At 34.9% G+C, this 14585-nt stretch overlaps 2 protein-coding genes across 2 annotated transcripts; both read left to right on the top strand.

Annotated features, from left to right (window-relative positions):
* Positions 1-1350: 1350 nt before the first annotated feature.
* Positions 1351-4912, top strand: LOC132279393 (probable receptor-like serine/threonine-protein kinase At5g57670). The gene is made up of 7 exons (XM_059781351.1): positions 1351-1821; positions 2083-2337; positions 2463-2620; positions 2748-2827; positions 2921-3056; positions 3214-3363; positions 4640-4912. The coding sequence occupies exons 1-7, from the start codon at positions 1608-1610 to the stop codon at positions 4820-4822; spliced, it is 1176 nt and encodes a 391-aa protein (XP_059637334.1). The 5' UTR covers positions 1351-1607; the 3' UTR covers positions 4823-4912.
* Positions 4913-10251: 5339 nt separating this feature from the next.
* On the top strand, positions 10252-10839 carry LOC132278021 (uncharacterized). The gene has a single exon (XM_059779853.1). The coding sequence runs from the start codon at positions 10252-10254 to the stop codon at positions 10837-10839; it is 588 nt and encodes a 195-aa protein (XP_059635836.1).
* The last annotated feature ends 3746 nt before the right edge of the window (positions 10840-14585 follow it).

Consider the following 14585-nt stretch of genomic DNA (forward strand, 5'->3'; position numbering starts at 1 on the left):
TTTGCACGTGAAGGATGTGATATGCACTGTAAACATGCTTTAAGAGTGTTTTCTGCACTTTTTCCTTTATTATATAAATAGTGTGAATCAAACACATGCATATATAATGAATGTCAAATTAAGGTTACCTTAAAAGTGAACATCAAATTTGGATAGTCATGGCCAGGAAATAAAGAATTTTGAAGAAAAGGGAGTGAAGATTGGAATAACAACTGGGGTTGGAACACAAGACAAGAACAACAATGTTATCTATTGTCCAATTCACCTAACCGAATAGATTCCCATCTCAGGTGCATCTGGTGCCAATTTTGACGAGGGGGTCAAGTTCATTAATCTCTAACAAATTATACAATCAACAGAGTAGTATTCAAATAATCAAATGTATTTGGTATTCTAATCTCCAATAAATTTGTATCCTAAGTTTTCTTATGGGTCAAAACCCTGATCAGAGAGTTTTTCTACTGTCAAATAAGGCTCAATCATATAGCCGTCCCAAGTTTGTACCCGATTTTTATTTGATTTGCTTTTCATTTTACTTTAAAAAAAATAAAAAAAAAATAAAAAAATTGTATTTAATAAGAATTGTGGAAGAATTTCAAATAGTGAAATAATAAATGTACTCCCCTATTATTATTATTTTATTTTTATAAATGTATTTCTTTTTAAATTTCTTTAAACTAAATGATATAAATGTCCATTATACGATTATACTTAAATCAAATTTAATCAAGACAATTATATCTAATTAGTCATTAATGAATTAAATAATGAAGTGAAGGGTTTTACTTTTTTATATTTGGTCACCTTTCACTTTTTTATATTTGACATCCATAAATCAAGTAGATATAGTAAATCTAACAATTTTGCTTTTTTCTTCATTCTAATATCATTACTCGGGAATGTCAAATGGAGGAAACTGAAGTGATCCGCTAAGCTAACACGCTTATATGATCATCTCTTTTTAAATATAACTTGTATATTCTTTTTATCTCATTTTGTTCACTTACTAATTTATACATTATTGTTATTATTTTTGTTATAACTAGTGTTATCGTGAATACGTTTATATCTTCTTCAAATATTCTCATGTAATTCACTTAATAGATTATAATATATATATATATTTGTTCATAACAGTGTTATCTTGAATATTAATATATTTTATACATTAAAGAATACATAATACCGGGTCATACTTATTAAAAAGAAAAAATAATATTAATATATACACCCAGAGAAAAAATATAAGTATGTGTAATACATACGTATAAATATATAAATATAAAATATTTTTATAATATATGGCAATGCGTGAATTGAACAGAAATTCCGCATCGAAACAAGCATTTAAGACCTGCTAACGGACTCCATCACGAGCAATTTGTCATATACACACACAACTACAGAGACCCATTTGACTCCTCTCTCTCTCTCTGTAATGTCTCCTTAATCCTTACAGGTGTATGTGTGAGAGAGTTTCAATGTCTTCTGATACTTTCTCAGTTTCTCCTCTGTCTTGTTCTCTTCACTTTTAGTGGTATTTCACTATGTTCTTCATATTTGGCCCTCTGTATAAATTAGAACTAAGGTGAAAATTCTACCCAAAAATGAAATATATACGGACAGGTAGCTTCAAAAGGCTCTTTTCAATCAAACGCCGAAGCGATTCTACCGAAGAACTTCCAAAAGAAGCTGATTCCACTGAAGAAGACAACAATGGAGCCTTAAAGATTGGTACATTCACAGAGCCATCTCAGAGACCCACTTGGAAATGCTTCTCCTATGAAGAAATCTCTGATGCCACCAATTGTTTCACCCCAGGTTCACTCTCATTTCAAAGAAAATTTCAACTTCTTAGGTCTCTTTTCAAATGGGTATCACAAAATCATTTAAATTATTAGGCTTTTAATCTCATATTGTTTTGGTTAGTACATAAATTTTGATTTTTTTTTTTTTTTGGGTATTTTTAAATCTGATATTGTTTTGGGTAGTAAATACAATTTGAAATTTTTTGGTTTTTTTTTTTTTAAAAAAATAATAATAAATTTGTTGTTACTTGTATTTTTGTGATGTGGGTATCAGAGAATTTGGTTGGGAGAGGAGGGTATGCAGAGGTTTACAGAGGAATATTAGAAGATGGTCAGGCAATTGCTGTGAAGAGGCTGACAAAAGCATCTAGTGATGAGAGAAAAGAGAAGGAGTTCTTGACAGAGATTGGAGCATTAGGCCATGTTTGCCACCCAAATGTGACATCACTTTTAGGTTGTTGTATTGACAATGGCCTTTATCTCATCTTCCAGTTCTCCTCCAGAGGCTCTGTGGCTTCTCTACTACATGGTATTTGAAACTGTGTCTACGAGAAATATAAATAGCACTGTTGTTTTATTTCTGGTTTTATTATTATTATTATTGTTATTTTTTTAAGTATTTTGAAGTTTTATGCTTTAAATTTCATGTTGTAGATGAAAATCTGCCAACAATGGATTGGAAAACGAGGTTCAAGATTGGGTTTGGAACGGCTCGAGGCCTCCATTACTTGCACAAAGTCTGTCCAAGAAGGATAATTCATCGGGACATCAAGGCTACCAACATCCTCTTGGCTGCAGATTTTGAACCACAGGTACACTTGTTTTCACAATAATTTGCTGTGAAATTGTAGGAAAAGGAAATAAGACTTATAATTCTTCAATATTTATTCCAAAATAGATCAAGTCTGATGACATTAATTGTATGTTTCACTATTATAGATATCCGATTTTGGATTAGCGAAATGGCTTCCATCTCAATGGACTCATCATTCAATCATTCCAATTGAAGGGACATTTGGGTATTTTTCAATTTGAGAAAATTTTAAATTCTAAGTACTGAATTTGTTTTGTGGCGTGATCATTATGATAGTGGAAATGCTACAATTGTGCAGTCATTTGGCACCGGAGTACTTTATGCATGGGATTGTGGATGAGAAGACAGATGTTTTTGCTTTCGGAGTCTTTCTACTGGAGATCATCTCAGGCAAGAAACCAGTTGATGGGTCTCACCAAGGCTTGCATAGCTGGGTATGGCACATCCTAACAAAATCTTCGAATTTGGTTGTATTAAGAAATTGCAATCTTTCTTTAGAGAATCTTCATTTGGAATAGGATAACGAAGTGATTTAATAAATGGTTTCATATTTCCGTTTACATTTTTAATTGTCAATTATGATTTTAACAGGCCAAGCCAATTCTGAACCAAGGGGAGATTGAAAAGCTGGTCGATCCGAGGCTTGGAGGGGCCTATGATGTCATGCAGCTTAGTAGACTTACCTTTGCCGCATCTCTCTGCATTCGATCATCTTCCATGTGGCGCCCTACCATGAGTGAGGTAGCTAAACTACTGTGCTCTATGTCAACTATATGCTATCTTCAATCTTTTCTTACCAAGTATAATGTCCAGTGAAATTGCAAAATCAATTATGTTTTATATTGCATTTGAATATATCTAGTCAATCCTCAATGTAGAGATTATATAAATTATGGTTAATTTGCATAATATGCAAATGAAGACAAAGTTAAAGTTGTTCATTTCAATAGTGGAGATTATATAAATAATGGTTAATTAACATAATATGCAAATGAAGACAAAGTTAAAGTTGTTCATTTCAATGATATGTTAAAAAATGAATAGTACTTATATTATTTTTCATTTCTTTTCCAGTTTTTGTTTCTTCTCTTTGTTTGAACTGTACTCACTCCCACAATGGCATCCAACCTCCCCTCGATTTTTTTTTTTTTTTTCAAAATTAGGAAATCCCACTTACAGATATATTGACCTTTTTTCTCAAGTGCAAGTCATTTTCTCAATTAGGCAAGTGTTGTGCCATTTTTATTTGGCAATTCACCTAACCATCCCTAAATTTTCTCAGCTGACCATGATTTCATATTTCCGTGTCGTCTTGATTATTCCAATGGAGCTCAACTAATAAAAGTATTTTCATGGAATAGAACCCTCCTAGTTGACCTGCCAAAGGGCATTAAACAAACTATGAACCGGATGAGTTTCGGCTAATACGAACTTTTGTAGTGTTTATTATAGTACCAAGTATCATTTGTCATCTTCTGAATATTTGCTAGTTTGCCCTTAATGAGTAATGACTTTAAATATCATTTTCAGAAGTTAGGACAGCAAACATGGATCTGTTCTTTTCTGGTGTTGATGGGGTTGCCTATGGGTTTTCTATCACGCAATTTTGATTAGTCAGTCGATGGTCTATCCTACCTAACCCTAAATCTTTATGCTGTAATAGGCATACATATAATATTGAGCTCCCATGTGATTAAAAGATTAGGATATGATTAACAACACGATAACCAAAATAATAGTGAAAACTGACTTATATATAAATCATGTCAATTCAGAATGTTGTTTTATGTTAGAGCCTATGTTGCTTGCATGATTGGAAAGATGTTATCTGCTACAACAACTATGCTGATTTATTGGTTCCACTACATCTATGCTCAACATGACAAATACATTAAAACAAGGTTCATATACGCTCTTTTAACCAAAAAAAAAAAGTTAATCTAATTTTTTAATTTTTATTTTTTTGTAATATATCAAATGGAGTTGAAACATGAGTGGTTTTGCTTTGAATTGGCAGGTGTTGGAAATAATTGTGGAAGGAGAAATGAGTGCAGAGAAATGGAAAATGCCGGAGGAAGAGGAAGACCAAGAAGAATTTTGGGGTTTTGAGGATCTTGAATGTGAATGTGAATGTGAATGTGACAGTTCCTTCTCAACCTCTCAACATGACTGTATCTCATTCTCAACCAAGAGTTCTTAGAAAACCAAACCTGCTATCCACTTTTCATGGATATGTAAATATTAAAGTTACATATACTTTATTACTATATAGATGGAACTTTTGTAACAACCCCACTCCTTTCTAATCAGTCTCCTTTTGAGTAGTTTTGTGAATGTGCATTTGTGGGTTGTTTATCAGACCCATTGCTGTTTGGCCAACTCATCTCACACACTTGCATAGCTTTTGTCATTTAATCTGATTCAATGAATTCCAATAAGAAAAGATATGCCATGTATACTGGACACGTTGGAAAATATGTTGAATTTGTCACGCACACACAACTTCATGTTAGTGGGCCCTCTTGCTGCTATAGAAGTATATACTTGGAATACCTTTGCATTGTCAATCATGCACTCAAGCATAACAGGTGTATGATCCCATCAGAGTATGCTTTATTATTCTTTCTAACATCAAAATGGATTAGAGTAATCATTCAAGCAATTGTCAATCGAATTGAGTTTCTCTCACCTATTCAAAACGTTGTGGAATTTTCAGATAATCCAAAAAGGTTTAATGACTTTTAATGGGCACTAATACACGTTGTAATTGAAACTGGTTTAGAAATATAATCAATCATTAAACAATTTATCATAAAGTTCTCTGATTTTTTTTTTTTTTTTTTTTTTTTTTAAATGCAGCTAAAGGAGTGCACTAGTCTTGCTTAATATTAAATGCATGCAATATACACACACACACACACACATATATATATATATATATATATATATATATATATTTGTGTATATGTACGTACAAGGGCGGAGTTATGATTTGAATTCAAGGAGGAATGGTGTCCAATTTTATTTATTTATTTATTTTTTTTAAATAAGAATAAGAAGAAGGAAAAGGGAAAGGGAAAGGGAAAGATAAAAGAATTTTGAAGAAAACAAATTAGAGCATAATTAAATAGGGAAATAGGATTTGAATTCAAGGAGGAATGGTGTCCAAATTTTTTTTTTTTTTTATTTATTTTTATTTTTTAAATAAGAATAAAAAGAAGGAAAAGGGAAATATAAAAGAATTTTGAAGAAAACAAATTAGAGCATAATTAAATAAGGAAAATTTAACCTTTTTAAAAAAGATAATTAAAAAAATTTAAAGAGTAAGAGAAAAAATAAAAAAAGTTCTAAAAACTAATAATTTTAAGGGCATAATATATATATATACACACACACACATATACACACACACACACAAAGGGCGGGGCCAGGGGAGCGGGGGACATGTGCCCCTTGGACACACACTGATTTCATAATTAAAATCATATATTTTAATTAAGGACTTAAAATATTTGATGGACAATGAGAGTAGTAGTACACCAAAAGGATTTTTTTTTGGTCGTTCTATCATTTGGCTGATGATTATCATTTGAGCTGTTTATGGAGGAACATGTGCCGACAATCAACTTCAAATGAGGGTAATACTATTCATGGTTGGTCTTAGGAATCATTGGCAATGACACAATTATTGCCAATTGTTCATTGATAAAGAAAATACAAATTAAGTCAATTCTTGAGCTGTTAATTTTGTCATGAAATGGGCAAATAAAATACCGCAGATTATTCTTAGTACAGAGTATAGATAAATTACACCCATATACTTTATATCCATTGCTAATTACATTCTTTATCATTGAGAAAGAAATTCCAAATTGACTCATGCTCCTTTGAGCAGTTTCTTAAGATTTATTTTCAGAGAAGTCAAACAAGTGGCATGCCCAAAATATTCTCTTCATATATATATATATTCTTAAAGTATGTATATCGATCACATATATATATTCTTGAAGTATGTATATCGATCCTACAATACATATGCTATTTAAGTTAAGAGTGCGATTCGAAAGCAACACTTCAAAGATTTACCTCCCGAAACCTTATCAACGCCATTATACCCCTAGAGCCTCTTTATATATATGTGTGTGTGAGAGAGAGAGAGTATATATAATTATATATTTATTAATTTATAGATATAAGTTTAACGCCATTATCTTCTTGATATAGTCATTGATATTATCAAGAAGAGCAATTATATATCATCTTCTAAATTTGGAGATGTCAAATAGGATGCTCGACGTAACATTCCTGTGTGTTGTGAAATTGATATACGGTTTTAAAAAAATGATAATACGGAGTAATAATTTAAAATATTTTTTCATCAAAAACTATATTCCTATTTATATAGTCATATATCTTTAATTTGTAAGCTTTTAGTACTCTTGCTTTCTCTGTCTCTCTCTATAATAATAATAATCATAATAATGATAATGTATGCCATTTATGAAAATAAATTTTAAATAGAAAGAAAAATATGTTTTGAATCACAAGATAATATTCAAAATTTTTATTTGTTTTTAATTTGTATTTACGCATGCTTATACTGAAATTTGAATTCTTGACTTTTTATCAAAAAAATATGATCCTGACTTCAGGCGACTTGCCCATTGAATAACATCCACATTTAATCAATGAGTTTGCTTTGGACAATCAAGACCATTTCTACATGTCTCATGATCACACGAATAAGTTGTCGTGCATAGCTATACAGCACAGTGGTCTGTTACGACATTTGATCCAACTCCTCAACCTCCACGTTAGATGCCCGTACAGATGTCACGTGAATCCATCAAATTGTGATTGCACTGGTTTAGAAAGTCTGGTCCCATTTTGTTGGCCTGCATGTACAACATCATTAATTAATTAATCTCAGAGAAACGAAAGTGGATGATATATATATATATATATATATATATATATATACATGTATGTTCGTTTATTGCGAGAGTTCATTTGGGAGTAGCATGTGGGGAAACTATAGCTGGCACTTTAAATGGGTCGACAACCCCATCTCAACCAACAATGTGGTGGAACTTACCAGTACTATAACATGCCCAGTATTGGACTGCCACGATACATTAATAAATGTTCTTCAGTACATTAATTAAATTATAACTCCTATTATATAGTTGGACAAGGATTCTATAATGTATACTAGATTTATACTACATTATATACATACATATCTGCAAACCTAACACATGAAATAAATATGTGTGTGTGTGTGTGACTGTGCGCGCGCATGGAATCATGAAATAGTGGCAGTTGATGAACAAGTATACATGTCACTTGTTCATGCACCAAATATATACAACTATTAAGCCACAAAATGTATTAGTTCAACCCTGTAGAGAGAGAAAAAAATCTAGAGAGAGAGAGGGGGGTGTGGGGCAGCAACATAGGGCAAATAGTGAGAAATGGATAGGAAGTTGTTAAACTATTAAGACTAGGTAAGATTGGTACGTAGTGCAACCACAATTAAGTATAATGGAGTAAAAGAGGCGGGCGTTTAAAGGGAAGAGAAAAAGTAGTAGGTATAACATAAAAGTAATCACAAGTGTAATGTGATAAGTTGAACTACTACCATACCAATGCATAAAAAGACCAAGGTTTTGGTGAGTAGTCGATATAAATAGCCGAATTACATTTTGCTTTCTTTTCTCTGTTCCCCATAATCAATCTACCTTTTTCGTGTTGTATTGTTTCAATGAAATACATCAATAAGATGCTGATATTCTACCCTAAAAAGAAGGATTGAAATAAAAGAATTGATGGGTTGCATTTATCATATCAAATATTGTTCAAATATATATATATTCCAGTGTAACAGATAAATCAATGTAGAATTAGTTTTGCACACCAAACATTATAGTCGAATTCAAAATTATAGCATTGACACAGAATTTGGGCATTGCTTGGCTCTCCTTATGCTGTATATACCCCAGATTATTCTTAGTACAGAATATATATAAATTACACACATATACTGTGAGAACTTTTATTTCCATTGCTAATTACATTCTTTATCATTGAGAAAGAAATTCCAAATTGACTCATGCTCCTTTGAGCAGTTTTTTAAGGTGTGGTACAGTAAACCCTGAAAATTTGAAAAGTGTACAAATAACACCCGTGTTTAAATTCTCTCGTGTGGTATGAAAAGTGTACAAAAGAGGACTTCTAACATGAAAAATTGTATTGGAGAGGCATGTGCCTGTGACTTCAAAATCCTCTTTAATACCAAAATTACACTTTTTGTGTCCCAAAATTGCCCCTCCCTCGATTCTCTTTCTAGCAGCTCTCTCTCACACGTTTGTCTCTCGCTCTGCTCTCTTCTCTCTCTATCAATTTTATTTATTACAGAGTCTCTAGTAAAATGCTATGAGAAGTGAAAGGTAACTCCAAATAGTATATATACTTCATTATCATCTTCATGTCTTTAAATAGTGTATTTGGGTGAGATGGAATATGTGATGAGTAGAACAAAAATCAAAATAAAATTTGATTGTCATGTTTGTATAATTTTTGTTTCCAGAGATGAAGCATGCCAATTGAGCCAAATTAGGCTCAATTGGAAAATTCCTTTATTAATATATACTCTGTAACATATTCACAGCAACCAAATGAACAAAATAATAATAATAAATAAATAAATAAATTAGTTACTAAAATTGAACACTAAAAAAGCAAATGAATCATAATTGCACAGACCATTATTAATGTAAAAGACTACATTTTGGAGAGAGAGCAACATATGAAGTTGTTAACCGACGAAGACAAGTAGAAGAAGATGGAAGCTAAAGGCCTGATTCGGAAGTTTTCTGTTTTGTTTTGTAATGTTTCAGACCTGCTACAGTTGCCCATTTTGAGAACAAAACATGTTTAGGCCAGCTTGTTTTGTTTTTAACAGTACTAAAACACTCTAGAATTTTGGATCCAAAGTTGAAACACCATTTTGGTGTTCTCGTTTGTTTTGAGTTTTTTTGGGCTACAAAAGTCACCGTAACGAAAGGAACAAAATGGCCCAACCCATCATAGGTATAAAAGGAAAGTTGCAACAATAGCTAGGGTTTGTTCTGCCCTCTTATGTGGCGATTCCGGAGGTGATTCCAGAAGCGATTCCCGTGCTGCAAATCGACGATGCTTTTGGCTTTCCTACACGGTGCACAACGTAGGGCTTCAAATCGATCTTCTCACTTCGGCGAGTTCTTCGCGAAGGGGCCGAGCTCTCTTTTCATCGCGTCTCTCTCCACTCTCGGATTCTCTTCTCTCTGTCCAGATTCTCCCTAAGCTCTCTGTCTATTTCCTCATCTCTCTCATCTCGGTATGTTGAGTTTTGTTAGAAGTTTGTTTAAATTTTTTTATTTTATTTTATAGATGATACAAACTCATTTTTTTATACAAAAATCTGTGTTCTTTGACTGTGAATGTGCTCACGCTATTCTCTATTATCACCACCAAGAGTTCTCCTAGGCACGTGAGGTCGTGGTGAAGCCAAGGAAGAAGAAGGCGCCGGAGCCCAAGGAGTATGATGGGGCAAGGAACGCGCGCTTGATTGATAATTTCTTCTGGCACATGGAGCAGTACTTCGAGTGTATGGAGATCGAGGATGATGAAGAGAAGGTGCAGACCGGCACCATGTACCTCACGGACACCGCCGCTCTATGGTGGAGGCATCACTTCACTGGTAGGGGCGCAAAAGCGGTTGACACATGGGAGGAGTTCAAGAGGCAGTTCTACCCCGAGTGCGTCGATGACCTCACCATGATCAACTTAAGGCACCTGAAGCAGAAGGGCAACATAAGGGAGTATGTGAAGGAGTACTCCAACTTGATGCTAGAGATCCCAGAGATGCTGGAGCGGCAACATGTGTGCTTGTTCATTGATAGGTTGCAGTCTTGGGTGGCCATAGAGCTGAGGAGGAGGGAGCCTAGAGACTTGGCATCCACAATGGCTATAGTAGAGTACCTTAAAGACTTTAGGCGCGATGATAAGAGGGCCATGTCTCCCAGGAGGGACCACGGTAAAGGTTGGGGAGACCGGGGCTCTAAGAAAGGGGGCTCGCCCAAGTCCAGTAATGATGAGCATAGCGATAAGGAGAGACGCCCACGCCATGACAAGAGTAAGGACCATGGAAAGAGGTCTAAGGCTAGTGGCAAATGAGAGAGCAGCGACAAGGGCAAGTGGGAGCTGAAGTGTTACTTGTGCGAAGGGCCGCACATATTGCGACACTGCCCCAGTAAGAAGACCATGAGCGCCCTTATGAAGGATAAGGGCAAGGGTAAGATGGACGATGCGGGCAGTGACGAAGACAGGTGCATGGGGGCTATGCAGATGCTGAGCAGCATGGTACATGATACCAAGAAGAAGGGCAAGGCGAAGAAGGTAGCCGGGGTGTGCTATATGGATGCGCAGGTTGGTGGCAAAGCCTTGCAAGCATTGGTGGACACAGGCGCCACACACAACTTTATTACCCCGAAGGAGGCGCATCGACTTAGCTTGGAGATGCGCAAGACAGAGGGTTGGATCAAGGCCGTCAACTCCAAGGAGGCATGCGTGAGTAGAGTGTGCAAGGAGGTGGAGCTATGCATGCAAGGTTGGAAGGGCAAGGCCGACTTCCAGGTTGCGGAGATGGATGACCACGACATGGTGCTGGGGCTAGAGTTCATGGACAGGAACAATGCCGCGCCACTACCATGCCTTGGTGCGTTGATGATACTTGGAGGCGAGGAAGGCAAAACAGCATGCATAGTGCCACTAATGGGCAGGAAGGAGAGTCCAGAGGTGGCATTCAACACGATGGAGCTCGTGAGGACCTCACATCTCCCGAACAACGCAAGTACGTTTGGGCCAAGGACATATGTGCAAGTGTTGATGACCTGTGAAAGGCTGGGTCAGCTGAAGAAACCGTAACGAGGGCGTCATGGAAATGGGTGGGGGATAATGTCACGCCCCACCCATGGAGGTTACGCCACGTAGGCGACACGCAGGCAGTGAGTAGGATGCTGCATGGCGACTGCATGGCATGGGAGTTTCTAGAGTCTTCCGGAGTAGTCTAGAGTTGTGTGGAAGATTCTAGATATATGTAGAAATGTGTAGAATATTGTAGAAGTGTGTAGAAGGTTCTAGAATTCTCTAGAATTGTGTGGAGTAGTATGGAGAGTTCTAGAATGTTGTAGATACTTGTAGTGTTATATATGGAAGTGTGAAGAAGGTGGAAGAAGATTCTAGAAAATCGATCTCCACCATCGGTTAGAATGCATCCTAGCAATCCATTAGGGATGGGGATGCCTATAAATAGGAGTGGGACTTCATTTTGTAGACAACAAGTCCTAGAGTGAGTCTTGAGAGCCTTGTAGAGAGTTTGAGTGCTAGCCTTGTACAAAACATTCTTTAAAGTAATATAAGTGTTCTTTCCTTGCCAACTTAAGTGTCTTAGTGTGTGTGAGTGTGCAAGCCAAGTAAGGAGAAGGCGAGGGCCACTACAACACTAGTAAGCTCATGAGCGAAGTGCGTTGGCTAAGGTGGGAACGGGAGTTAGGCTGACCAAGTACTTGCGATAGTAGAAGCAACGTCTTGGTGCCGCATGGGAGTAGCTAGAGTGGTGCTGAAACTCTAAGCCTATGACACTAAGCTAAAAATGTGTTTCCAAATAACCTAGTTTCACACACTTATCAAAAAAAAAAAAAAAAAAAAAAAAAAAAAACCAATTTTCACATCTATGTATTCAAACTTCTAAAAATTAGAAGTAATTTAGATCTATAATTATGTCAAGGAAATAAAATTTTTGAAATTCAGGGCTTTGCTTTCGAACCGAAAGATAATGCAACATATACCGGTGGTGACATTCACAAAATACACTTAGAATTAGCCACATGCACAAAATACTTATTGTACTTTCACGAACTCCCTCTCCACAATGTACTCTCTCTCCCCAAATACAACCTGTAACGTTTCATTTTGAACATCCGGATTTACTCTCTTTTACTCTCGTCTTTCTCTCTTTTCCTGTTTTCTCCACCCAACGAACTCAGGTGTGTTTTCTTCTCGATTTTTATGCATGATCTTAAAATTTTGTTCTGATTCTTTTTAGAATTTTAAAATTATTCATTTTGAAATTTTCATTTCTCATCTTGGGTTTGATGGCTTTATTGAATAGTTGAGGTTTTTTTTTTATTTATTTAATTTTTTTTTCAGCCCATTTATTTAGTTTTTTTAAACGATTAAACAACCTACTGTTTCTTCTTATTCCTTTATTTATTTATTTTTTGGTATGAATTTATTATATATAAATATACCCCTAAAATAACCGATTTGAAGCGCGTGTAACTGAGGTCAAAGCTCTTTCAGAGCTAATCAAAACACGTCTCAAATACAATATAAGTATACAATACTGGAGATCTGATTTCAGAGGTGATGATTTGCTTACACAAATAAGTTCAGAAATCGCTGTTCTGCTAGGTTCTTGGAGATTAAAATTCTCGATCAAAACCAAGAATGAGATCGAATTTAAGATTAACACATATTCGAAAAAGGGGTGTGTCTCCGGCAGAGTTAGGGTTCTGATGAGGAGTATGAGGGAGTCGGCGGAGGGTAGTGAGGGTTCTGTTTAGGTTTCACTCTCTTGAATTTGGGTTTTAAACCCTCTGTTTCATTCAAACCCGCTTGTTGCTGATCAATTGTTTCTTCTCCTACAAATGCTTCTTCTGGAAATTCTTTGATTTTTCGGGAACAATATGTAATTCTTACATAATCACACGTTATATAAATACACACAAAGAGATAGAGAAAGTTTAGGTTGGGCAAGAATTTTTTTTTTATTTTTTTATGAGAAGGATGCAAAGAAGAAGATGAATAGTGTTTGTATTTGTGTATATATGTGTGCGTGGGTTCTATAGGTGTTCCAAGCTGATACCAGCAATATTCCTTGTTGGGTAAGGGGGGATGATCCATCATCCTAGTTTTTTTTGTTTGGGTGTAACAGTAAAGGGAGAGAGATGTTAAGTTTGTAAGAAATTTATTTTTTAAGATGGGAAAAAGAAGATGAATAGTATTTTTTCTATTCCCAACTTTTTCTCTCAACACCACCACCACCACTCCCATCTTTCTCTCTCTCCATACCACCACTACAACATCTCTCACATCTATTATCGAAACCTTACTGCAGCACCAGAACGAACAGAGAGGTTGAATGGCTTGGTCGGATTGCCAAATTCGCAAGTTTTTCATGACACAATTCACAATGTTGAGGGGTAATTTGGACTAACAATTTGCCTCAAAAAATCATTATACCGTCTTAAGTTAAAATAACCCTCAGTATAGTTGAGGGGTTTTTTTTGTTAAAAGTATTCATAAGGGTTTTTTTGCAAGTGAATGATAATCAAAGGAATTATTTTTGCAATTTGCCCTGTACTAAAAGAGTTTTATTATTATTATTATTTTAATAACCATAAGCGGCCACATTACTTAGGGCCCCTTTGGTAACCTTTTTGTTTGTTGTTTATCATAAATATTGTGTTTCTTGATAAACAGATGCAGCTAACGAAAAAAAGTTTAACTTATTTTAAAAATAATAAACAAAAAAATATGTTTGTTAAACTTAAATTACTTTTAAAAATTCAACACAATAAATAAAACAAATGTATATAAACTTGTTTGATAAACTAAAAAATATTTAATATACTTTTTTTCATTAAATAAAGGATATTGATTGACACACTTTTTCATCAATTTTGAAAAGTGGTCAAGTCATTGTATCAAACAAGTTGATTAATAATTATAGTATATATCCACAAGATATCGTAGCAACTAGGAAGACACAAATGAACTCAAAATTTCAGATATTGTTTCCCTCACAGCCCCAAAACAATCATGTTCATGACAGAAAGTATATAAAACATCAGTCATAT

This window comes from Cornus florida, unplaced genomic scaffold (genome assembly GCF_030987335.1).
Source record: "Cornus florida cultivar Cherokee Brave unplaced genomic scaffold, ASM3098733v1 CherokeeBrave_3.0.0_Hap2_Chr10, whole genome shotgun sequence".
Taxonomy (NCBI): domain Eukaryota; kingdom Viridiplantae; phylum Streptophyta; class Magnoliopsida; order Cornales; family Cornaceae; genus Cornus; species Cornus florida.